Source organism: Leptinotarsa decemlineata, unplaced genomic scaffold, assembly GCF_025532065.1.
Source record: "Leptinotarsa decemlineata unplaced genomic scaffold, Ldec_3_MD MMD2_P_RNA_scaffold_12, whole genome shotgun sequence".
Taxonomy (NCBI): domain Eukaryota; kingdom Metazoa; phylum Arthropoda; class Insecta; order Coleoptera; family Chrysomelidae; genus Leptinotarsa; species Leptinotarsa decemlineata.
Window position 1 is genome coordinate 15241327 of NW_027412526.1, and position 26285 is coordinate 15267611.

At 34.5% G+C, this 26285-nt stretch overlaps 1 protein-coding gene across 4 annotated transcripts in view; it reads left to right on the forward strand.

Moving 5' to 3' along the window:
- The window catches only part of centrocortin (cerebellar degeneration-related protein 2-like), a 420172-nt gene extending 408933 nt beyond the window's left edge, over positions 1-11239 (forward strand). For 3 of the 4 annotated variants that reach the window (XM_074174753.1, XM_074174750.1, XM_023162048.2), the window contains exon 6: positions 6872-11239. In XM_074174753.1, coding sequence (XP_074030854.1) covers positions 6872-8041 — 1170 coding nt within the window. In that variant the 3' untranslated portion in view covers positions 8042-11239. The remainder of the gene's footprint in view (positions 1-6871) is intronic. The other variant, XM_023162050.2, reaches the window with a different exon arrangement.
- Positions 11240-26285: the final 15046 nt, after the last annotated feature.

Here is a 26285-nt window from a genome sequence, read left to right on the forward strand (position 1 = left end):
ACCGATTCCTCCGAGATATGACTATTTTATAGGTCGTTCGAGTACTTTCACTTTCTCTACTTTCCATTTTCCGCTTCACTGATTTCGTGAGAGATGACCGATTTGGCGGGAGTTGGTCATTTCTCGTTTGATGATGGGTTTCCATATGTTTCGTATATCTACGCTGGCCTGGCTGAATACGTTGTTAGACAACATGTATGCGGCTTCCTTAAATTTTCTCCTGAACCAATGTTCCTCTCTGTGCAAGATCTCAGCTTGGGACCACTCGATGTTGTGTTGATGGGTCCAAACATGGTCTGCTATTCCTGATTTGCAGACCATGTTTGGACCCATCAACACAACATCGAGTGGTCCCAAGCTGAGATCTTGCACAGAGAGGAACATTGGTTCAGGAGAAAATTTAAGGAAGCCGCATACATGTTGTCTAACAACGTATTCAGCCAGGCCAGCGTAGATATACGAAACATATGGAAACCCATCATCAAACGAGAAATGACCAACTCCCGCCAAATCGGTCATCTCTCACGAAATCAGTGAAGCGGAAAATGGAAAGTAGAGAAAGTGAAAGTATTTCAACGACCTATAAAATAGTCATCTCTCGGAGGAATCAGTCCAGTCATCACCCGAAGACGATTGTAGATACCAACAATCGAAACGTCGTGAACTAACGTGACTTGGAATCTCTACACTTTTTTATTTTTTATTATTTTCTTTCTTTTTTGCATTCCTTTAATTTTGATTTATTCAATTATTATATTTTTACTTGTAGGTTATTTTACTATCATTTCATTTCAGGTTTATTGTTGCTTAATATAATTGTTATTTTCAACTATCCTTTTTTAATTATTCTTTTTTACTTGTTTCAGGGATTTCAAATCATTTTATATAATAGACAATGGAAGTCCGAACTAGTGAAATTCATCACGAAACATTGTCAATCACCTTCAAACAAATATCTAGATATGCTGCAAAAGCATATCAGGCCTATAATTAATGAAATATCCACATGAGTTTTCATCTCCGCATTTAACAAGCTGATTCCAGAGTGGCTAAATGGCATTGGATAGGCAGACCCACTAGACCACCTGATATAAAGCCCTAAGATTTTTTGTAGAGATTATGACATCTAAATTACATGTTGTACAATAGCAGTCCATTCCAGAACTCGTGGATAGAGATTTATATATTATCAGAAAGAGAATGGTGAAAATTTAAATATTTGTTGGGATAACTGAAATGAGTTTTCGAGTTCTGAAAAACTTTTTTTTGAAATTTATAATGTATTAACATACAAGTATGAATCTATTGGAAACACTTTGCCAATATCAGAACAAAATTACGGTCTCTCTATGCGCGTTTCGCTTACCAAGTTAGCGTCCTCAGGAGATCATTATGACTAAATTCTACCATCTTAATGTTTTTATATGCTGGTGGCCTAACTACTACCTATTGGTGGTTCCTAACACTACCGGTTATTATTACCTAACTACTGCCTGTTATTGTTCCTATGCTAAACTACCTCTTTTTTAATATTTACAATTTGTTTTGTATTTTCTCAATATGTTATGACTTTCCCCTACATTTTTCTCTAATATTTATCTGTTTTTATTTAGAATTATTACGACTGTTCGAAATACCTTTGTCTCTATAAATAGAACTTATTCCACACTTGTCGAGAGACCGTACTTTTGTTCTGATGTTGGGAAAGTGTTTTCAATAGATTCATTTTACGCCAGAGGTTTCAGTACGATCATCAAAACATACAATTATGAATTTTCCTATACTATACAATTATACTACAATTATTGAATAAAATTGGCTGATCGATACTTGATGAAAAAGATTTTCATTATAAAAGGTTCGATAATTTCAACCTATCGAATTGAATGACTGTTCGCATAAGTGGAGATAAAAAAACTCTCAAACACGTCAATTGATAATTTCAGTTGCAATTTTTTTTTCATTGGAACTTTCTTATATTTCTTATACAGATTGTGCTAGAGGTCAATACCGATTGTCTTATTATAAATGCAACACCATGTTTTACATTCTTTAGAACATTTCAGATATGTGTTAGGAATCACACGTTAAAAGGTAAGACCCCGTTAGTCCTTAGCTCGCACAAGTTTGGACTTCTGAGGGTTGTCGTTAGTAGGGGTGCGACAGCTGAATAACAGTGTTTTTCAGTTTGATTATAATAAATAATTGTAAAATTACTCTATATGCTTGCCACGAACGTCTTTTGCAACATCCTAATCCTAAAAAGATAGTTCTGAAGTTACTTAATAGAATTTATAGAATTATATCAGGCGTGATCGATATAATTGCAAGAGTTATTATTGAGCACATTCTAAGTCAGCTAAGTGGTAGGGCTGTTCATCTATTTGATCTGGTAATGGGGTTGTGCTCCATCTTACTAAAATCATATCATATTTGCTAGAACTTTTGAGTTTGCGCTGGATTAAAAAACATGTTCGTCAAAGTTGACCCAACAACAATTAATGTCCCAACATTAATATTTTCAGGGTATAACTTATACTGTTGATTATTCAGCGATGCTTTTCCCTGAATCAATAGTGACAATTTTTACGATTAGCATAACCGTAAAACAGAAAACAAAATATGTTCTCATTGACTCACAGTATATAAACTTTTTTGTTCACAAAAATAGGTTCTCCTCTTGAAATTATCTTCCATAAGCTCCATGAAGGATATCATTTCAGGTTGCTTTTCAACGACAAGTATGTGGGTTTTTTTAAACATATGAAACTGCTTTCCTATTTAACTAATTGTCCCTTGCGGCACGCTTGATTTTTTCTGAAAATAGGCAAGCAACTTTCACTCGTCTCGTAGAATTATTATTTCGTGCATTTCTGTTGAATGTACCATTAACAGTTAACAGTGAACAAATTTCAAACCACATCAGTGACAACTACTGTCATGGCGTCAGACAATAATTTGCGAAGGCCAGAAATTTTTACCCAAACCAAATAAAAATCTTCAGTTTTTTCTTTTTTTATCAATAAAAACGTACGATGAAATATTTTTTGATTGGTTTCTCATTATCAAGACCTAAATGGGAAATTCGTATCGAATGTCTATCGAATTTCCTGTATCAACTTTTTTAATTATTATTTTCAAAATAAATCTGACATTTCAACATTTTCGAAAAAATTCAAGGTAGAATATGTCCATAATATTCTGAAGAAACAAACAATTGATAATATACTGGGTGTTGCATTCAAAATGAGAAAGTTGGTACCTACCGGTCTTTGTTAGATGACACACAAAAAATGTTTACAGAATATGTAAATACCTACAAATCGGCGTGTTAGACCCAAAGAATCATATAGAAAACATCAATTATGGGTTTTTCAATTTGAAAATAAAGTTCACAAATTTCCTGCCATCAAAAAGTTGAATTTCGTATGAATACAATGTTATCAAAACTCACCAGCTCAAATCTAGACAGCTGGAAAGTGTGCCGTGCACGTTTTAGCTGCTGTGTTTGTTTCTCAGGACATTCACCTGGAGGAATTGCTCCGAAGGGAGATGTCCATATCAGTAATGTGGATTTCGCCTGCTGCAAACATATTTTCCCTATTTGTTGACTTGTGCCTTTACGTAAAGGATTGTTACCTCATCCCTTTCTTTGCCAAACCTTTAAAAATCCCCTTTATCCTTCTCCATTACTGCCTCAGGCACAAGCTTCACTGATTCGTAAAGGTATGTAGATACTGTGTTTTCGTAAATATTTATTTATCTGATAGTTCAGAAGGAATACTTCCTTATGTTTGTTGAATAATTATAAGTAACATCTACTACTAGAAGTTTCCAATAATTTTTAATTTCTAAGTTTGATTCTCCTTTCGAATCGTACTCAAATTCAGACCTCTAGAAAATCACTAGTAAGTATCCCAAAATGTACATAAGATTTGAATTGAATATAAAATATTTTTTCAATCATTCCCTTATTGACTCATAAAATACATAGGTATATAAAAGAGCACAGGCTCTCAATTCACTTTTGCATACCTATTTCAACGAAATTTTCCACGACCATTTTACATAATGGTGACTAAATCTAGTTGATGCAGCGATGTAACTATCAATCGATGCACGAGTGATTGAGTGTTTGTTTGCATAGATATAGACCTTTGAATTCAAACAGCCCCATAGGAAAAAATCCAGCAGTATCAAATGATATGAAATAAGGATTCCCTTCTGATTTCCAAAATGGGTACACGACCAAGAAATATTTTATGTGTTCCACAATAATATCATTCATTATAGGCAAAAAGACCTCAGTGCTATCTGTAGCGATAAAGAGAACTAGTAACAGTTACTGCTTGAACTTACCACAAACACTGACTAAATGATGTGAATTTGATTATTAACGAACCTGTTGGGATTATTTTTATATAAAATTCAACACCCACTTGTTGTTCAAGAATCTATTCTTGCCTATAGTAAATACATGCTATAGAGCGCTTTTCTAAATTTACAATATTGTCCACGACGATAATTTGAACATATGAACGGTATTGGACGGCCAGTATGTTTAATTAGAATCAACAGTTAATCCAATTTCCCTGGATTTTCCAAATACTTTTTTCACACATGACTAATTCAAATAAATAAACCCACTATAAACGCACTGTTATCTCTTATGGGTCTCCATTTTGACTTACGCCGAACTGTACGCTGTCGAACTTTTTGTTACCAACACTCCACAATTGACGTCAAATTCAAATCTTGTATACATTTTGACCCGTTACTTGAAAAACAAAATTGTGTCACTTTCCAAAAGCATTGTTATATCATAGTCACTGGAAATATTAGGCGGCTGGGTGAAATATCATCATCTAATTTTTCTAATTAGAGCCTCTAAAGTATCTTCACGTTTATGATGCATTTTCGAGAATTATTTACATATCAAATATGATTTATTATTTATTTCAATTGTGGCTGAATAGTTGCAATGAAAAGAAAAATATAGTGTGAAAAATATAAGATGAATCAAAATACGAAACTTAGTAGAGAGTCAAATTTCGAAATCGAAAATTCTAATAATTTTCTCAAATAATCAAATTCCATTGACTTCAAATAGTTTTCAGATCATCGATAAAATAACTTCTTGGCAACATATATATTTTTTCAGTTGAAAATTGAATTCGAACGTTGAAATTTAATTATTTATTGTTTCCCGAATTGTCAGAATCACAATATATTCAACAAAATTATAACTAATCAGTTACGAATTGATTTCCCAGCTATCATGGTATTAATAATATATTATTCAAGGATTCATTTATGCAATTTTTTATGGAAACATTCAAACACGAGTAATGTCTATGAGCACGTGCTTGAGTTTCTATTAATAACAAATGAAAAATACGAATTCTGAATCCTAAATAATAAATAAAGTAAACAAAACCTTCACTATAATATCCACTCTCAATGAAAAACATTCAGTAGATACATTCAAAAAGGTTTGAAAAACACATATTCAGTTTTAAATTTATCCAACATATTTGGTGACACATCCAATATATATATATATATATATATATATATATATATATATATATATATATATATATATATATATATATAACTATAAATTATTTTTGATTTGGGTATTTCAGTCAATATCTGCGGGCTATGGAAATACTATTTTTTGTTATTCAAGCTTTCGGAAAGTATATTTTTCTCCTTTATCAAGAATATCTACAAAATAAAGATCATGTGAACATTATACAGCAATAGATATATTACAAAAAGTCACCAAAGTTAGTATAAAATATAAAAAAGGCATATAAATCCAAACATAAAACGAAAAGTCAAATGCAAAATTTGACGTTGAAAATTTTGTTACAGCACCAGAGAAAATGTGATTATTATATTAACGCATATAGTGAGTGAAAAATTATTAGTAATATGATATTGAAATTATTTGTTCAATTTTATTTATCAAAAGTTAAAATATAATTGTAAATTTGACTTAAATTTTGTATTTCTGATTTTTTGTTTAAATTATTATTATGTTTACTTATGTGAACCATTTCTAGAAAAAGCCTTTTGAATTTATTATTTTCAACTGTTAAAATTTTAGTATTTTGATAATCCATAACATGATCTGAAGAGATAACATGTTCAGCTAGTCCACAGGAACGTTTGTTTAGTCTGCAGTCACTTTTATGTGAAGTGATTCTCCCAGATAGATTACGACTGGTCTCACCAATGTAAATTGAATTACAAGAAGAACATGGAATACTATATATAACATTAGATTTTTCTTTGTTACTGAGAGGGGTTTTGATTTTAGAATATAGGGTTGAAATAGTTTTATAAATCTTGGTAGAAATTCTAATACTTTTTATGTCACGAAATATATTAAGTAATTTAGGGGTTGAATTTGGAATATATCTTATAGAATAATTATATATAATTTGATTATTCTCATTAGAAGAAGGATTACCCTAACGTCACGTAATATTAGGTATGAAATTTCTGAAACAGGTAATCCTGTCGCAGTGTCTCCTAAGATTTCAATCTCAACTGCGAAGAGGTTTCTCATTAACGTCACGTTCAAATAGTTTGGCAAAACAGTGATATCATTGACATAATGGAGATTGGTAGCCCACATAAATGGGCTTAATTTTTCGAGGTCGGTATTTCGATATATTTTTAAGAAAATCAATTGTCAGCTGGAATATTTCCACAGCAAATTTTTCGGTCGAACACTTGGCTGTGACTTTCACTTCTAACTAAAGTTTGACTAGTGATCTTACTCATACCAAGACCTATGAAAATCCATTGAAGAGTATCTGTGAATCGTTCACTTACAATTGGTCTGTTTTTGTTACAGGCCCATCCCGCCGATGACTCGATCGCTGATCAGTCCGATAACCCCTACCAAGACCTGGTGGAAAAGTTCGAAGCGTTGGATGACGTTCGCAAAGCTGTCAAGCTAAACCAATCGTTCTCCCTTCAGAAAGAAATGCAAATGTCAGACGCCTACAGCATCTTCAACACCAAAGACACCGATGAGGAAAGCGGCAACGGCGACAGTCTGCACCCCGGAAGCCATAAGAAAAGCCTCAAAACGTGCTCTACTCCCACTGACTTCTCCGAGGCCGAAACGAACTCTTCGGGATACGTAGACGAGACACACTGTAAGAGTACGCAAACGGAAGGACGCCTCGGGGAGTTTTTGTTATCACTCGCCGACGGAGACGATTGCAATTTCAGCAGGTACAACGAGCACAATCTCATAAACGCGAGATTCAAGGACAATCCAGAGTATCAACAGGTGTTCAAGGAGATTTTTGTCGTATTGAAGAATGCTGCTAAGAGAAAAGCGGAGGGTGGCGACTTACCTCTGCTGGATGACCATACTTCAATGAAAGCGTCCCCCAAGAAACTCTCAAATCCCCAGAAACCGGACGACGACACACAGAGCGTCGTCTCTTCCGCCATGTCGGAACTGTCGAAAATCGTTCCGTCTGCCGTTGTAGAAAACGAAAACCAACCTCCAAAACAGTCTGAGATAGAAAAATCCCAGGAGCGAGTAGGACGACCAAAAATACATACACTGGACTTTCTCTCAGTCGAAGTGCGCAAACGCTCCTCTTCTAGGCGCAAAAGCAGGCTCTCCGATGAAGGAGACAGATCCGAGTCTCCTGCCACGCTCATTGGCAACATCACAGTCAACCATTCCAGCAGACCAAACAGCGCTCGCAAACGTCGCGGACAATCGAGGAATATGACCATGGAAACTGATCACGGCAACGCTGCCTCCCCCACTCCGAGTCAAGGTAGTGTGAAGTTTGAATTCAAGCGTAGCTCGGCTTCTAAGGATTTACACAAATTGAAGAAGTTGGACACGACTTACGCAAAGGTGTTGTGTGAAACCAAGAAGAGTGACACTAAGGTTGCGGAAGCTAAGATTGCGCAAGCGTTATTCAGTCAGAACAAACGTGACCTTTGGGACACAAGACCAAGTATGCCGCGATTTCATCATCAAAGACGTTTCTAATTGTAATAGTTTTAGGTTGAGTATTGAGATCATGAGAAGATTGAGGTTGAGGAATATTCGCAAGTTTTTGGACAATGTGAACGTTTGATGAAGATTGATAATGGATAGTAGCTTCAACGTGGAAATAAATATAGCCCGATTCGTTTTTGTTCTACTGAGTAACTACTGAAATATTATCGTATTCATAGTTCAACAGATTGTAAATTCTAATTATAAATAATTTCATATAAACTACTCAGTGGTTTAACTGCTTATATATGGCATTCCAGGTGAATGTTCACTTAGTGAAATGGTGGCAACAAAATATATACATAATACATAAATGAGTCAATACTCTCCCTTGGAGAGTCAATACATCATTTTCATTCAAACGTTGGTAAATGTCAGCTGTCAACACGAATCCCTTGTCCCATTCCAAATATATAGAAGTTGTTCATGCATTCACAATTGTGGTAGAGGAACTGTTGACCAATATTTGGTTTGTGTAAATCACCAATATAATTTGTAGAAAAGTAGGAACATATGTCAACTGAGAAAAAGGTTTCTTAGATTACTAAATATGTGTATGAAAAAATTGCAACAGTCAATGTATCTGCTACATAGCTCAAAAGAGAAAGCATACAAATATTTACTCCTATCATTTTCAGTCATTAGACGCAGTGAATCTTGTAGGCACATTGTTATTGTCAATAAATACATTCCTTGGAATATATCTTAGCAAAATGAAACAAAGATCGCAGACCAAGCTATCATTTTGGGGTAATCTGATTTTAAACATTCGTGATAAGGCTTTTTTGAAATCAATTTCTCTTGGATTTTTTTTGTCTCTACTTGGAATTCATTTGGTTAGTTCAAAGACCAAATATCAATTTTACAATTTATTTCATTCAACTTTTGAAAATGGAGTTCAATTCATGAAACGAAAAAGTAGACTATACACAACAATTATATATTTTTGGTGTTTTCATTCAAAATGTCAATATAACGACCAACTTTTTTGTTACTTCACATGGAATTCAATAGTACCTACAAAGAAGCATTACATCAAAACTGGTACATTTATGGCAACTCATGTGCAGAGCACATTTTTTATGGCTGCTTCATAGTTTCATGCTTTTACATTATCTTTTGATTTTACTTTGAATTTTTATAATAAAAATTATTTGACTCTCATCGTACAATTAAACTTTTACTTTTTCTTTCACCAATATTCTTCGATTTTTTTTGAGAAAAAAACTTTCAATTGTGCGCACGCACTGATCCGTATTATAACCAACAATAATTATAAAATTTTCAATTACGTACAATTGTGCGTAATTAAAAATTTCTTCTTTCATCTAGAATTTTCTGGAAATTACTTTACTGAAAAATTGTACATAATATACGGTAATTATAAATTGAAGTCCCTGAATTTATCATAATTTCAAATAATTTATTTTTTCGTAACAACGGTATACCATCGACCTAATTCCAATCTTATTTTAAAGTAAAAGTTGGTCCATGAGAAATCTTCGAAGTAAAAGTTCTACCCCAGAGAACTTTCGTTAAGAATAAAAGTAATAGTATTATCCACTTTCTTTTAGTGAAATTTTAGTTCATAAACCAGCCATTACAGCTACCGGCCTGAGTCATGGCTAGTGGGAGAAATCGTATCTGCGTAAAGTTTGGGTCGGTGTAGTCAAAGAAAATATTAGAAAAAAAGGAAAAGAATTTTTTGTTTGCAATTTTACGTAATACGGATTAAGAGGTAAACAATAAATGATAACAGATTTCTACACATATACTGCATATCTTGAGGTAAAGGCTTCTCCACGGCCATGACTCATTCCTGCAGCTGTACTTTGAGTCAGAATTACAAACTAAATCAACCCAATGTCACTTATTTAACCTGATCATAAACTACAATTACCTGACATGATTTCTTTGTACTGAGTCCATATTATTTCGACTGAATACCTCAATCCAAGTTGATTCAAATTTCTAGCCATATTAATTGAAAGTCATAACAAATGTCTTGGCTATTTCAAAATTATTTTTTCAAAGAATCTTTTGTAGTAATTCATTTGAATTACTACATGTACGTCACCTTTCATAATTTTTTTTGCCAATAGCTGTTTATTCTACATGTTAGAAGTAACTATTCAATATCTTTATATAAAATTTTCAGTATTTTTTCTTCATAGTGTCAATCTGATATAGTTTGTGAGGCTTGAAAAAATGTTGAAAAATGTTTACAGGTAGGCAGTCTCAGAATTATATTTTCAAGAACTATAGAACCTTCCTTGATAATTATTAATATTAACTAAAATCCATCATCGAATATAATTTACCGAATATATAATTTATAATCAACATATTTTATACGAAAAATGTAAAACAATATAATACACAGAAAAGCTCTCTGCCAATGTTCAAATCTTGATGAAACATTTTTTTCTTTGTCAATTTTATTATTTGTTTGCAGTTCGATGAATTTCAACTTAATACTCTCGCTTCTAGTAAAACTGTTATCTTAACATTTACATTACACTTTTCAGATGTACTTGAAAAAAATCTACCAAGGTTTTCGTTGGTTTCCAGTTTTTGCCACTGCTTGCACTTCTTTGGTTAAAATATCCAAATGTTTGAACTGCAACTGCGGCAGTAATCTTCAGTGGCGTGGATGAAGTACTCTTCTTGACGTATCTCTTTCAATCGATAGGATTTTGATTCCTATAAAAATTGTAGATATCCTACAATTTCAGATAATTGATGACTAATTGAAAGAGACAGTAAAATGTGTCCATAACAATTACTTTTTTCTCTTTTCAACCACAAGATCGGGTGGCCGATCGACTTTTTATGAAAAGTGAAAATTTATTGTGTGAACTAATGAGTTCACAACGAAAAGTTATTGTGTAATGTAAACCTTGGACAATTAGTCAGTAACTTGTCTCATTTACATTTTTTTTCTGTGAATGAAATAAATGATTGAAAGAATTATATTTCAATAAGTAGCTTTTTCAAAACATTTTACGTATCATCAGAAAAAGTTCTTTTTCGTTCATACTCAAAAAAATTTACTATTAAATAGGGCACAAATAGGACAAATTATTGATCAGTTGAACTCTTTTATATTACTCTCTAACTTTTCGGGGTTGAAGGTTACAGTTTGGATCTAGATTTATTTATTTTTCAAATTGTGGAAGGTTAAAAACCCATAAAAAATTAATAAAAATGTTGAAAATATTTTATGTATAACTAGGTCTTCATTATTTATAACGCAACGAAAATCTGTTTACCCCATAATGATCTCTCTCTCTCTCTCGCCTTTTACGTGATTTTTCCTAGAGTTCACATTTCCAGTGCAGTTAATATTTTAACAAAGTAAAAACAGAATGCCGGATTCTGTGTATCAGGAATCATATTCCTTCTGATCTCAATTCTCACATGTTTGTTGTTTATGTTTCATTACGATTGATTTGTATATTTCATGTTTTTTTTTCTCTTCCTAATTTTTATGTGTAAACTAGAATTTTTTCCTTTTGCAATGACATTTTTATGTGTGTTTTGTCGTTGTTTTAATTGTTTGATAAGTTAAGAACATTGAGAATCTACGTAGAGATATTAATAAATTTAGGGAGTTCGAAATCCGAACGATTTGTGCCAAGAAAAGCTGTATCACTCAACAATAGAAGAGGCTGGAAAGTTTACTCGAAATTGCTGCATTAAGTTGCAGTTACAACGCCTAAAGTAGCACATAGCGTTATTGCGTGGGTTTCGGAGATGGACAGTAGCTTTTTTACTCATTGGTTATTTACCAATAACATATGTTTGGGATTATTGAGCTGTATGATTTGAAAAGCTATGCTTTCAGAATAAATAAGTCATATACCAATATTTGAATTATTATTTTCAGTTATAAGAATATACTCTGGCCACACAAATGTGAGAATTTTACTCTTCTTCACATTTTTTGATGAAGAGGTGACTCACTATTACTGAACGAATAGCATTCTTCCCATAGTAGTTGTCTAATGTTCATGGACCTCCTCATATTGACCTTGAATGATGCAACATGACTTCGAATGACGTGAAGCGACCTTGGGAGACATGTGACCTTGAAGTAATTTTGATGATGTCACGCGACCTTGAGAATTGAGTTTGATTTTGACGAACAACTTTGTCCTTGATACATGAAATTGAGCTTGAGTTACCTTTAATGAAACCTCATAGATTTACTTTGAATTGGAGTGGTTGGGGATTTGTGACATCAATGTAGAATAAGTGTACTAGTATGTAACTTTTCCATCAGATCTTTTGTATCACTCCAATCCAAAGTTAATCTATGTGGTTTCATTCAAGGTCCATGTACTCTCCGTTTATGACTTGGTCATGAGATTCATGTGACGTCACATGACCTTGAGTTACATAATTAACTATCCACCTATGATTTGACTTCAAAGCCGCAACGATTTTATAACCTTGGGTCGCACATCACATGACTTCGGAAATTCCACCCAATTCTGGACTTCCCCCTACTACTAGTAACATCGCATGACATATGACCTTGAATGTGTGTGTGTGTGTGTGTAGTTTCAGCTTGCACATGTTGGCTAACTTGAATGACGTCACACCATGAAACCCTGTTTCAACTCTCTGTTCATGAAGTAACTTCGAGAGCCGTAACGATTCGATCACTATCGGTCGCACGTCACATGTCCTTGGAAATCAGTCAGTTCTGGACCTCCCCCTACCACTAGTGACGTCGCATGGCATAATATGTGTTTATGTAGTTTCAGTCCGAGCGTGCTGGTAACTCGAATCTCATTGACGCGTTCTGCGTTCAGTGCGCAAGGAGTAGTGATAAGAGGACGTACTGCAAGTCTCAGTAGGCACTCACCCTTCTGCTAGGGCAATCCACTGAAGGTCATTACACTCGGATGGCTCGGTGAACAGACGGTCGCATTAAAGGGTTCAGTCTAAACGAGTAACCTGCGGTGCGAAAACGTACTTGCAGATAATACAGTGGAGTTAAAGGGTGCTGCGAGTTAACGGAAAATATTTCAAATTTGGGTGGAAACCATAAAAATATAATTAGGATATACCCTAATTGTATTTTTATGGTTTGCTATAGCAAAGAGCTCTAATACGACACACGATTGTGGGAGAAAATTCCATTTTCAGGATATCTTTACGTCTCATACGAGAGCGAAGACCTCGGGTGTAGAAAAAATGATCGTATACTGAAGCCAATGATAAATTTCGCCTATGACTTGGCCTTGAGTTGCGTGTGACGACACATGATTATGAGTTACTGCATAACCATGAAACCCCTCGTTCAATCCTCCGCCTATGATTTGAGCTCGAAAGCTGCACCGATTCGATAACTGTGGGTAGTACGTCACATGCCCTTGAAAATCACAACCAATTCTGGAACTCTCTCTACCACTAATAACGTCGCATGATGTGTCGTCGCAGTTTCAGTTTGTAACTGATAACTTGAATCTCATCAAGCGTTCAGTCCGCAAGGACACCCAGTGGTGAGAGGACGTACTGAAGTATCGGTAGGCACTCGACACTCTGCTACGACGGTCCTCTGAAGGTCATTTATACTCGGGTATCTCTTTTAAGCCGACGGTCGGAATAATTGGAAAGCAATGATGTTGGAAAGTATACCTCTTAATATTCGTCAACAGATGTGGATGCAGGAGCACCATTTGTGCTCCTGCACACTTTGATAGACGTGTTAGAAACAAGTTAGATCGACAATATCCAAATAAATGGATAAGATGAAGAGGTCCACAGAACTGGCCAGCCAGGTCTCCGAACCTTACAAGTCCTGACTTTTTTTTATGGAGATATATCAAAAGTATTGTTCACGATACAACGCCAACGACATCTCAGGATATGAAAGTACACATTAGAAAAGCGTTTCGTTCCATATCGCAAAATATGTTGTCCAAAACTCAACACTCATTTCAAGAAAGAGTTCGCCTATGGATACCATTTTGAGCATTTTTTAAAATAATAAAACTATTTAAGATTCTTAATTTTTCGATAAAATGACTTCAAAAATTCTTTTTGCTTTTCATTACAATACAGGGAGCGAATATGAAATCCTCAGTTATTTGTATCTTCTTCCCCGTATTGTGTTTAAACATTTTGTAGAACATTTTGTTCTACAATCATACCATAACATACTGAATCAGATGGAAGGAACACATAAACTATAGTTAGTTAGTCTGTCGATTTTCATTCATCAAAACAACAAAAGTTGCTTGATTCAATATATTGAATGGTCCGTTAACCAGCTGTCGCACTCCTACAAACGACAACGCTCAGAAGTCGAAACTTGTGCGAGCTAAGGACTAACGAGATCTTACCTTTTAACTTGTGATTCCTAACGAGTTAGACGATCGTTCAGCTTGCGGCTGAACCAGCGACTCACACATTGATCGATTGAGAGAGTGAACAAAGCACCCACGTCGAACCGTCCAGCTACCGACTTACCGACATAGTTTCAGTAATACATACATAACATTGTTTGAAAGGAAGGGAAAGATCCAGAATCGGCTGTAAGTCATGTGACGTGCGACCCGAAATGGTGTTATCATTGCGACTCCCAAGGTCAAGTCATATGCTGATGGTTTTTATGCTGATGACGTAACTCAAGGTCTTGCGGCGTGCACCGCAACTTAGGTGGAATATACCATTGGTGTCAGTCTACGATAATTTTTTTCGCAACGGAAATCTTCGTTTTCGTATGACACCTAAAGATATGTTGAATTATAATGAAAGGGCCTTCAGGGACCGCCTGGTGCATTGATATCATCATTCAAAATAGAACCTAAAAGCTTGTAGAAACAAGGGTTATTGTTATGACTTTGTGTCTGAAGATGACCTTGAAAAGGATTGCATAAGCCGAATAACCTATCAGAAAATATAGCCCTAGCTGCTTGACCTTGGATACGGAGGCCACTTGAAGTGTACTATCGAACTTGAGCAGAGAACATTCCTATATAATGCATTTCTTCAGTGTCCCCCTTTTTATTTTTTGAACGGGTCAACTCAAAAAATTGAAATTTGGGATGATGAAATAAATGTATGAATACTTTATTTTGAAGTAAAATTGAAAAGGGGGGTCTTGTGATACATCTTTTTGAAGCTCCTGGCAAATGCTTCACAACCCTAGAATATAACTTCAATATCTTCAAGTACTACAAAATGGTGGAACTTTCAATAATTGCCTGAATACATTGACATTTAACTAATAAGGTAATAAGCTTGAGGTCAGTTCAGAAGATGCTCGAAATGGTTACCTTGAACTTCTTGACAAATGAACAGCCTATCCGATATTTCACACCGAACATAGTAACGTCAATATCTCTAAAAATATTTATTATTCTCGGCCGTATATCCAATATTGAAGCAGGTACACTTTCGTACACCTTTTGCTTCAAATAGCCCCATGAAAAAAAGTTCAAAGGTGTCAATTCTGCCAGCGGGCTGGCCATTCTGTAGGACCTCGACGGCCAATCCAACGAACGGGAAAAGTAGTATTCAAATAGTTTCTTACTTGTCTGGAGTAATGTGGTGGTGCTCCATCTTGTTGGAATACAATATCCATATCGAACTCATTAGGATTCGTTTCACTAGTTCGGACTTCCATTGTCTACTATATAAAATGATATGAAATCCCTGAAACAACTAAAAAAGAAGAATTAAAAATGAGATAGCTGAAAATAATAATTATATTAACCGAAATAAATCTGAAATGAAATAATAGTGAAATAAAATACAAGTAAAAATAGAACAATTGAATAAATAAAAATAAAGAAATGGAAAAAGAAAGAAAATGAAAATAAAAAGTGAAGAGATTCCAAGTCACGTTAGTTCACGACGTTTCGATTGTTAGTATCTACAATCGTCTTCGGGTGATGACTGGACTGATTTCTCCGAGAGATGACTATTTATAGGTCGTTCGAGTACTTTCACTTATCCCCGCTTTCCATTTTCCGCTTCACTGGTTCCGTGGGAGATGACCGTTTTGGCGGGAGTTGGCCATTTTTCGCATGATGATGGGTTTCCATATGTTGCGTATTTCTACGCTGGCTTGGCTGAATACGTTGTTGGACAACATGTATGCGGCTTCCTTGAATTTTCTCCTAAACCAATGTTCCTCTCTGTGCAAGATCTCAGCTTGGGACCACTCGATGTTGTGTTGATGGGTCCAAACATGGTCTGCTATTCCTGATTTGCTAGTTTCCCCTCGCTGTGTGTGTTTCTTGTGCTCGGCAATGCGAACATTCAAAGGCCTCTTAGTTTCACCAATATAGGATTTTCCGCACTCACAGGGTATCCGTTAAATGCAATTCTTGGAATCGCAGTCCGCGTTTGGTGGCCTGGTTCGGTTAGGATTCGCTTCGACAATTTCAGTGATGAGACGGTCAACAGTAGTTTCCAGCAAATTCAAATACAGTTCCCCTGTTAGATTTTGATCAATAAATAGAGAACCTACAATATGGTTTCCCAATGGTCCTGCCCAAACGTTAATTATTTCTGGATATTGGGTATGTTTCCTGGAAAGGGAAGGGTTGGCGTCACTCCAATAAAATTTTGTCTGTCAACATTACCGTTTTAAAAAAAATTACATATTGTGGAGATAGGTAGGATGCCTTGCAATGGTTTCATAACGGATTATAATTTCACAGAATTCTGTTCTTCGATCAGGGTCATCTTCAGTTAATTGGTGTACCATTTTAATTTTGTATGGATGATACCTATTCCTCAACAAAAGTCTCCAAACAGTAATATTTTTCTGTGTGGAGACTCATAAAGATTTGCGATGGAATAAGTAGACTGTTCAGGATTTACTACCAATTATTTGCACTTGCTATTCTTCTGGAATGGACGGATGATCTGGGGACTTACACTACCGGTAGTTATGAATTTGGATACAAGTTCCCTCAAATATTTTCTACAGATAGGAGGATTCGGAAAATGTTCATTGAAAATCCTTTCGGTCTCGTGAAAGTTAGGCGTCGCACCGTGAATAAAAATCGCTTCAATTTTTTCTTGCAATGGACGAGAATTGACAATTTTAGAGATTGTTGCTGTGGTACCTTCTACTAGTAAAACCGAAAACTAAATTAGAATATTCTAACTGAACAAAGATGTTTATTGTCGTAATGAGAGTTTTTGTCGTTTTTATAAAAAAAATAACTGAACAAAACTTATCGGGTGTTGGACCCACATAGCAATAGATATTCCAGGTATATTTCATGAATATACATACATTTATTATGCTATGAATATGCCATGGATATATAAATCTTCTGGAGAATATTCCCTGGAAGTGCTCCTGGCGAACCTTTGATATATTTTAAGAATATTCCTTGGGAATATTCTTGGAATATCTTATAATATTCTTAGAATATGTAAGGTATATTCTATTAAGAATATTCCAGGAATAGAACCCGAGGAATATTCATAAAATATTCAGGATATTCTTAGTTTATTGTAGGAATATACAATAGGAAAACACCATAGAATATTCTTTAAATATATTTTATGAATATTCTAGGAATATTTGGAATATTCCAAGAATGTGACGAGTAAACGCTATTAGGCATGTATGTATTGCATTTTGATGCAAGATTCACACAAGTAATAAAACACATAATATTCATAAACAAATATATTTTAAAAACAATATACACTGAAATATTCGACGTTTCAACCAATATTAAAAATAAAAAATCTAATTCAGAATATTTATTCACTGAATAGAATATTCCTGAATACTGTCATATTACAAATATTAGAAATGTATTCAAATTAGGATGTTCCTACTCTCAAACAAATGTATACTAAAAAATATACTAAAATAACAACTCTGTGAATTCACCAGCACTAATTAAAAAATAATAAATATATCATTTCATTGAAAAAGAAAAAATGTATTACATCAAGAAATAGGTTAGGTTAGGTTTCTCACTTACAAAAATAAACCCACAAATGAAGTATTTGAAATGAGTGGTATGATGGGTTCTTCAATGAATTTCACTTACTCAAAGTTATCCAAACTTTGCTCACCAGAATAGTTTTCCTTATATTTGTCCAACAATGCATCAGCAAGTGTTTCAATAGTCATACCTGGAACAAAATGTACATTAACGTTCATTATCACTATTTGAAAGTGGCACAATAACACTGAAATAAAAATCAAATAGATATTTTTCACATAGGTTACTCATGAACATTTACAACATTTTATGACTTGGAGAGCAACTTGCATTGTTTTGTTGAAAAGTACTCATTACGTTTTCAGTTCCTTGGCGCACCTGCCTGTACCAGGTACCACTCTGTTTCTTTTTGGGCAAATTGATACTGTCTTGAAAACGAGTGATAAAAATTATGAAAACAAATTATACAAAAGAATGTGTCATTCACTTACTTTTCTCTATTGAAGATACACAACTGAAATTACTCTAGTTCAAACATGTACTTAGTCAAACCAACAAATCCCACACACCAACTCTCCTCGAACCTAAAATGAGGTATAGTAGGTTAATCATCATGACTTTACTATCGATACTATTGCATTTTACTTACTTTTCTTAAAGACTGAATATATGCAACTCTCCTGTTTGAAGACCCAAAATCAAACTATCCGCTGTCCTTCAAATTGGACAACCCCAAATTATAAATGGTACACTGAACGTGACAGAATTATACTTTGATAATAACACCAACACACCATGCATTACACACGCGAACCTGCCACGTCAACCGCCATGTTGAATCAAATGTCGAATTTAACGCAAATGTACCATGCATTAAGGGACAGCCGCTTTCACAGAGCTTATTCGACTGTCGCGCGCTACACTTCAATTGACCAATGAGAAACGTTTACTCCAATTCTTCACTTCCCCATTTCTCTGTTTCCAGGATTTTTCGCTTTGTAATTAAATAATTTCAAATACAAAAAGACAAATAGGATGAGAATTAACCAATTTATTGATGCAATTGGTTCATTTATTGGTCCATTCAAATTTTTTTGTCGTTTCCAACAGTTGCTGTTGGAGCAATTCATCCAGAATCTTCGCGTTGAGTTCAAAAACTGGTTAACACTATCAGGGTTATAAATATTAGGTTATGCATTCGATTAAGATCTTCAAATATTTTTGTTTTTAATAATATTGAATTATTTGAATACGTTATTATAAGATAATTCAAAATTCCATTGTATAGAATATTCCAAAATATACCGTGGGGATATATTCTAAGAATATACCATATGGTATATTCGATCGACAATATTCTTAGAATATTCAAGGGAGAATAATCCATTTATAGACATTCTATGCACATTCTTTCGGGAATAATCCTGCCATATTCATTCAAGCATATTCTATGAATATTCTAAAGGCAAGTATATATTCCAAGAATATTCTATGAATATTTGGAATATATACGTTCGTTTTATGATATACAGGGAATATTCCATGAATATCTGGTGCTGTGTGGGGAATTGCCAAATGGCAGATAAAAAGGAATATTTCTAGAAATATCGATATTAATGTGTTTATCTTCAGGAAATTATTGAATATTTCGCCATTTTGTAGTGGGTGAAGATTTTGACTTCATATTCTAGGGTTGTGAAATATTCGTCAGGATCTTCGAAATGATGTATCGCAAGACCCTCCTTCCCATTTATTATTTTTTTCCAGATTGCGCCTAGTCGCCATCTTGGAAGTGTCATCTATCAATTTCACCTAATTCCATTATCTGAAATTTCATTTTTTTATTTTAACCCCTTCAAAAAATAAGAGGGGGGGACATTGAAGAAATGCACTGTGTACCAGTACTGTATACAACCACTATTGACACTCTTTACAAAGAAAGAATAGTGTGAAATGTCCTGACACACCTTCATGTGCAAATACGTCCTTACACTGCAGGGTCCTAGTTTAGTCTGAACACTTTGATGCGACCGTGGGCTCAACAGAGACACCCGAGTGTAATGACTTTCAGAGGACCGTCGTAGCAGAGTGTCGAGTGCCTACTGAGACTTGCAGTACGTCCTCTCACCATTGGGTGTCCTGCGGACTGAACGCGTCGATGAGATTGAAGTTACCAGCAGGTTCAAACTGAAACTGCACACACACATTCATGCGACGTTATTAGTGGTAGAGAGAGTTCCAGAATTGGTTGTGATTTTCAAGGGCATATGACGTACTACCCACGGTTATCGAATCGTTGCGGCTTTTGAGGTCAAATCATAGGTGGAGGATTTAAAGGAGGTTTTTGTGGTTATGTCGTAAGTCATGATATGATCATGTGTCGTCACACGCAACTCAAGGCCAAGTCAGAGGCGAACTATATCATTGGCTTCAGTATTCAGTATCAGAGCTCTTTGCTATACCCTAATTATATTTTTATGGTTTCCACCCAAATTTGAAAGTTTTTCCGTTAACTCGCAGCACCCTCTAACTCCACTGTATTATCTGCAAGTACGTCTTCGCACCGCAGGTTCCTCGTTTAGACTGAACCCTTCAATGCGACCGTCGGCTCATCGAGCCATCCTAGTGTAGACCCTGAACGACCTTAAGCTATGAGTACGTCATATGACCTCAGCATAAACTTCGACCTTGATGATCGACTTTGTCCTTGATACATGACCTTGAATGAAACCACATAGATTAACTTTGAATTGGGGTGATGAAAAATATCTGATGGAAAATCAAAATAATTTCTTGATTGATCTCTCCCCCTTCTCATAGGAACAGACAAAGAATTGTCATTCAAAAGAATCATATATTTCCCAAATAGATAATGCCTGGATAAGATTTTCAGAAGAAAGGGATCCAAACATACTAGTGCACCTATTCGACATTGATGGATTCATCTTATAATGACACAAACCCTCACCACTCTAATCCAAAGTAAATCGATGAGGTTTCATTGAAGGTAACTCAAGCTCAAGGTCATGTATCAAGGACAAAGTTGATCATCAAAATCAAACTCAATTTTTAAGGCCGCAACTCAAGGTCGCGTGACATCATCAAAATTACTTCAAGGTCACATGTCTCCCAAGGTCGCGTGACGTCATTCGAGGTCATGTTGCATCATTCGTCAATATATGAGGAGGTCCAGTTCCGGCATTAGACAACTACTCTGAGTTCCCTTCATGGGTATTACTGGAGTTTTTTCCCCAACACCAAATCGTTATTTTAACACCTCGAAACGTGTTTCGATCACCAAGTGATCATCTTTGAGAGGAAGATTAAACTGGAAACTTCCCTAAGCTAAAACTATTTATGCTATACAGGTATCCATACAGGTAAACCATACAGGCATACCACACCAAAATTAATTTTACAATTTGCCTTATCTATTATTTTGCAATATGTCCTTATGTAATGTTTACATGTTATAGCTATATATAAAACAATTTTCAGCTATATAAAAATTAATTTCACAATATTGCCTATCTAAATTTATTTTTACAATGTGTACAATGTGTAATCAGTAAATCCAATAATATTATTTTATATTATTATATTTTATTTTTCTTATATATTTATATTTTATTATATATAGCTGAACATTGTTTTATATATGCTATAACATTTAAACATTACATAAGGACATATTGTAAAATAATAGATAAGGCAAGGTTTCCAGTTTAATCTTCCTCTTGAAGATGATCATTTAGTGATCGAAACACGTGTCGAGGTGTTGAAATAACGATTTGGTGTTGAGAAAAAACTCCACTAATATTCATTACTTCACCAAAGGTTCCAAACAGTGCATCATAAGTCCTTCATGGGTCCTCTGGCATTCAGGTGGGCTTGTGTCACCTCCAAGAGACGTATATAATAAGAGGCTGGATCCTGTTTATTATAGTCTTCAGGTTCATTGAGAAAGATCAAATTATATAGTCCTGGTGTTCCTTTGAGCCTTGGAGTTCCTTCGAGCTCCTTCGAGCCTTGGAGTTCCTTCAGTTGTATCAAAATTTCAATCAGAGTAATTGCGGACATCTGTGCCTACAGTTTCTACTTCATAATACCAGTAAAAATGCTTAGAAATGAATCTTTGCGGGATTAACATGCTGAATTGAAAACTCTATCGATTGACTATTTGATTAAGAAATGCTGAACCTTCGGAATTATTGGACTACCAACATCGATCCGCTTTGCAAATTCGTTTACCATGTTTCATCCATTATCGACATGAGGTACCACCTACATTAGCTGCGGTATCATTACATTATGCAATGTATTATGGTCCTATTAGCTAACAAAGAGAATGTTTTTATTGTACTAATGAATGATTCAAAATATTGTTGTTTATAATCATTATTTAAGGTGTGTACACATGTGGGAAATGTATTAATCATGTCTATGATATTAACTCTAACGAGTCGTTCTTCGACACTTTCCATCGATTTAAAACCAACCATTCGATTTCGATTCCGAATACAGTTTAGCTTTGCTAAGTTTTCATTCGTAAAGTATACCGAATATTGAAGAAGAAACGAAATTCTATTATTACGAAAACGATGACAAAACTAAACAAAAAATTGATATTCCTTCTGGATCTTACGAAATTGGTGATACTGAAGCTTTAGTAAGCAAATATATTTTGCCTTGTACCTTTTAGGCAAACCCCCAAGAATTTTTTTATCTTAAACCGAACAATAATACGCTGAAAATCGAAACCCCCCGTCACTCTTCATCAAGACCTTCAAACAGCGTCAACTACAACTGTCAACAGAGAACAAATAGTTTTGGAATCGCTTGGTTATCATGTTGTCCAATCAAGTGTTCAACATTTTCCGAAAACTACAAAACGATGAATCCATATAAAAGGTAGAATTGTGGACCTACTACCCATATGTCAAATCTTTTCGCAACAATGATGTCATTGAAATCAACATTAATCAATCCGAAACCTATGATGCTTTGTACGATAACCTGCTTTTCATCAGCAGAAAAATTGAGAGGATTATAGGCGATGGTCGACTGACTTTCGTAAACAATGCTGGTGCTTTCATATTTCAATCTGCTACCTATGAACAGAATGGTAAAGAATTGGAAGCGGTTCGTGAAGTTGGAATTGGCAGAGACTTTCTCACCTACACTAATGAAGATATCTAGCACTTATCTCAGGATAGAAATATACCAAGAGCCTAGGCATCATTGAAACTGCATCTTTAACGTTCAACATACTCATATCCATTGAAAATTTCTTGAATATTTTCAATGATAATCAGTGTGTTTCCTACGGTAAACACACCATCCGATTAGTACGAGTAGGAGATGATAGCAACTGTTTGAAAATAGACGAGACTTCTGGTACAGTAAGTCAAAGAAGTTGAACTGAACATTGAAAATATCGAACTCAAAGTTAAACAAATCTTTCTCAATGATCAAATTAAATTGCAACTTTTGAAAGCTATTCAAACTCTCACTCCTATGAGTGAGAACGGTATATGTTTTTTGGCATCGGGACGAATTTATTGATGTCGAAATTCTCGATGTTTTGAAACAACACCCTGTATACCTTATGATTTTTCGACAAGCAACAGCTAGGTTAGTTTTGAGTAAGGTTTTGGCTTTCTATGTCTCCATCTTGACACAAAACTGTGGGAATCTTCCTTTTTGTTTCATTATGGAGAAGTAGAAAGCCCAAAAATCAATCTCTCCTAAAAATATACAAAAACTGACTCCAATAAGGGATATGTTGAACTCGTTAGGATGGCTACCTACTTATAAATTATTTTTGTATAAAACTTTCATTTTCCCTCATGAAATAAAAAATGTACCTCCCATTTACAAAAAAAAATACTTTCACTTCTGAGCACCACATTTGGTATGCTTTTCTTGGTACCATCAGCAACAAGAAAAACAACAACGTGTGTTCGCTGAATGGGCTCTGGAATAGTCTGGCAACAGACTATAATTTTCATCGGAAAATGATCTTCAGCGATGAGGCTCATTTTTTGATGAACGATACGTGAACAAAAAAAATGTCGAATTTGGGACAATCCACATGAGCGTCCAATGCATCTCGTGTGGATTTCAGGCTGGTGTTGTTAACGGTCCATATTTCTTTGGGAACGACGTTGACACCAACGACATGTGGTTTCGACAGGACGGCGTTACGTGCCACTCATGATATTCTGCACAAGCCAGAGTCGTGGAAAATTGGACATTTCGGATGCTACAAAAACGCATGGCGGACATTTGAACGATATTATATTCCACACATAATGGCATCAATAGGTATTTCAAACAAATAACGATATCGATGATATCCCTTTGTTTTATTTAAATTTAAAGATAGGAAGCGCTCAATAAAACACACTATATTTGAAAATGGATGATGAAACTTGAACAGTTTTTTTGCTACCAATATATCATTTTGGAAAATCCACACGAGACATTAGAGTCGGTATACACAGACTGAAAGCTATAATCCACGATTCATTCAGTTCAAAATAATCTCACTTCTTTGAATTGAAGGGGTTATATTTTTAGGAGTGATTAATTTTTGGGAAAGAAAGTTTTTGGCTTTCTACTACTCCATCTTGATACAAAAAAAAAGGATGAGGGAATCTTCCAAAGAAAGGAAGGAAGAATAATCAATTTGAAAATAAGTAAATCTATACATTTCCAAAAATTAAAAATTAATATCTCCTAAAAATATAACCCCTTCAATTCAAATAAGATTCCTCTTGCCTGGGATTAAATCAAATAGGTGAATGAATGTCATTACAATGTCATCGATGACATAAGCAGATCAAGCTTATTCCGTGACATTAAAAATCGTAATTCATGAATGAATTATGTGTATTTTCTATAATGTTATCCAATTTGGTACCGAAGAGCCTTAGGGCAAGTGTCTTAAGGCGAAATAAGTGCAATTTGTTACCATTCATTTAAAGTAGAACTCATGTGAATGATATCTGATTTTTATTCCACAACGAATGTTTGAAATACAAACTGAGTAGAGAAAAGTATCTTCTGTTTAGAAGTTCATATAGAAGTATTTGTTTAGAAAGATTTTTTTTTACTTTCGTGTAATTAAATGTTTATATGAAAGTACCTGTTTCAGGAGGACTTTCTTTCAGTTTGCGTCTGAAAGTTACTTCTTTGCATGATCTACACATCCATGTATAGAGTAACTTATTTTCAAATTGATTACTTCCTTCCTTTCTTTGGAAGATCCCCTCATCATTTTTTGTATCAAGATGGAGTAGTAAAAAGCCAAAAACTTTCCCAAAAATCTCACTTCCTTCAATGAATTAGTCCACATGAAAACACACATGCATTTGTACACACTTAACCGAGATATCCACAATTATCTGACTAAATAATTACCATTATCTCCATTACCAATAATAGGTTAACCTCTACAAATAAAAAGCTTAATGGTTCAACTCTCTTCCAGGCTTCATCAACGATGCTCCAATAGACATATTAAAACCAAAATTGAAAACTCACTTACAATGCTCTGCCTATTGTATGTCTGAATTTCAATTTCCTCAATGCTAATTAATATACTCTCTGAATTAACGAATAACCCAATAACAAACTTGTAAGTTTATTTTATGAATTAAGAAATTTAGATATTATTGTTTATGAACGTTTCTTATATTATTTTATTTTGAAATCCAGTATTTATATTTTATTCATAATTACTATTTGATATTGATGATTTGATTGATATTTGATTTGATGATTTGGGGTTCATAGCGTTGGTTGGCTACACCCATCTGAATCACCCAGTAGGAGAGAAAATAATTTTAAAAGATAGTCTTGATCATTATCTGTAGGAAAAGAAATTGAATAGTTGTTAACTCACCCTGCATATTTTTCTCAACTTCTTCTTTCGACTCCAAAAACTCGCCATTTCAATTTTTTTAATAATCCATCTCAAGTCAATATCTTGTGAAAAATTCTTCAAATCAAAAACTCTTAACCATACGTCTATAGCACATGGGCCACTTTTTCTTTAGCAATTATATATTAATGACCATTCATCAATTTTTGAACCTTAGTAAGTTTGTTCATTAAATCATTAGAAAAAAAAATTAAAAAACATGATCCGTTTAAGGAATAATAAATTTGCAGATATCTATTACATGTTGCTTCTTGAGGGTAAAACACTGGAATCCAGGCAGTCGTATGAAGGGCGTTTCCCAAATAGAAATTTCAAATTTCAAATTTCCCTTTTTATAATATCCATAGAA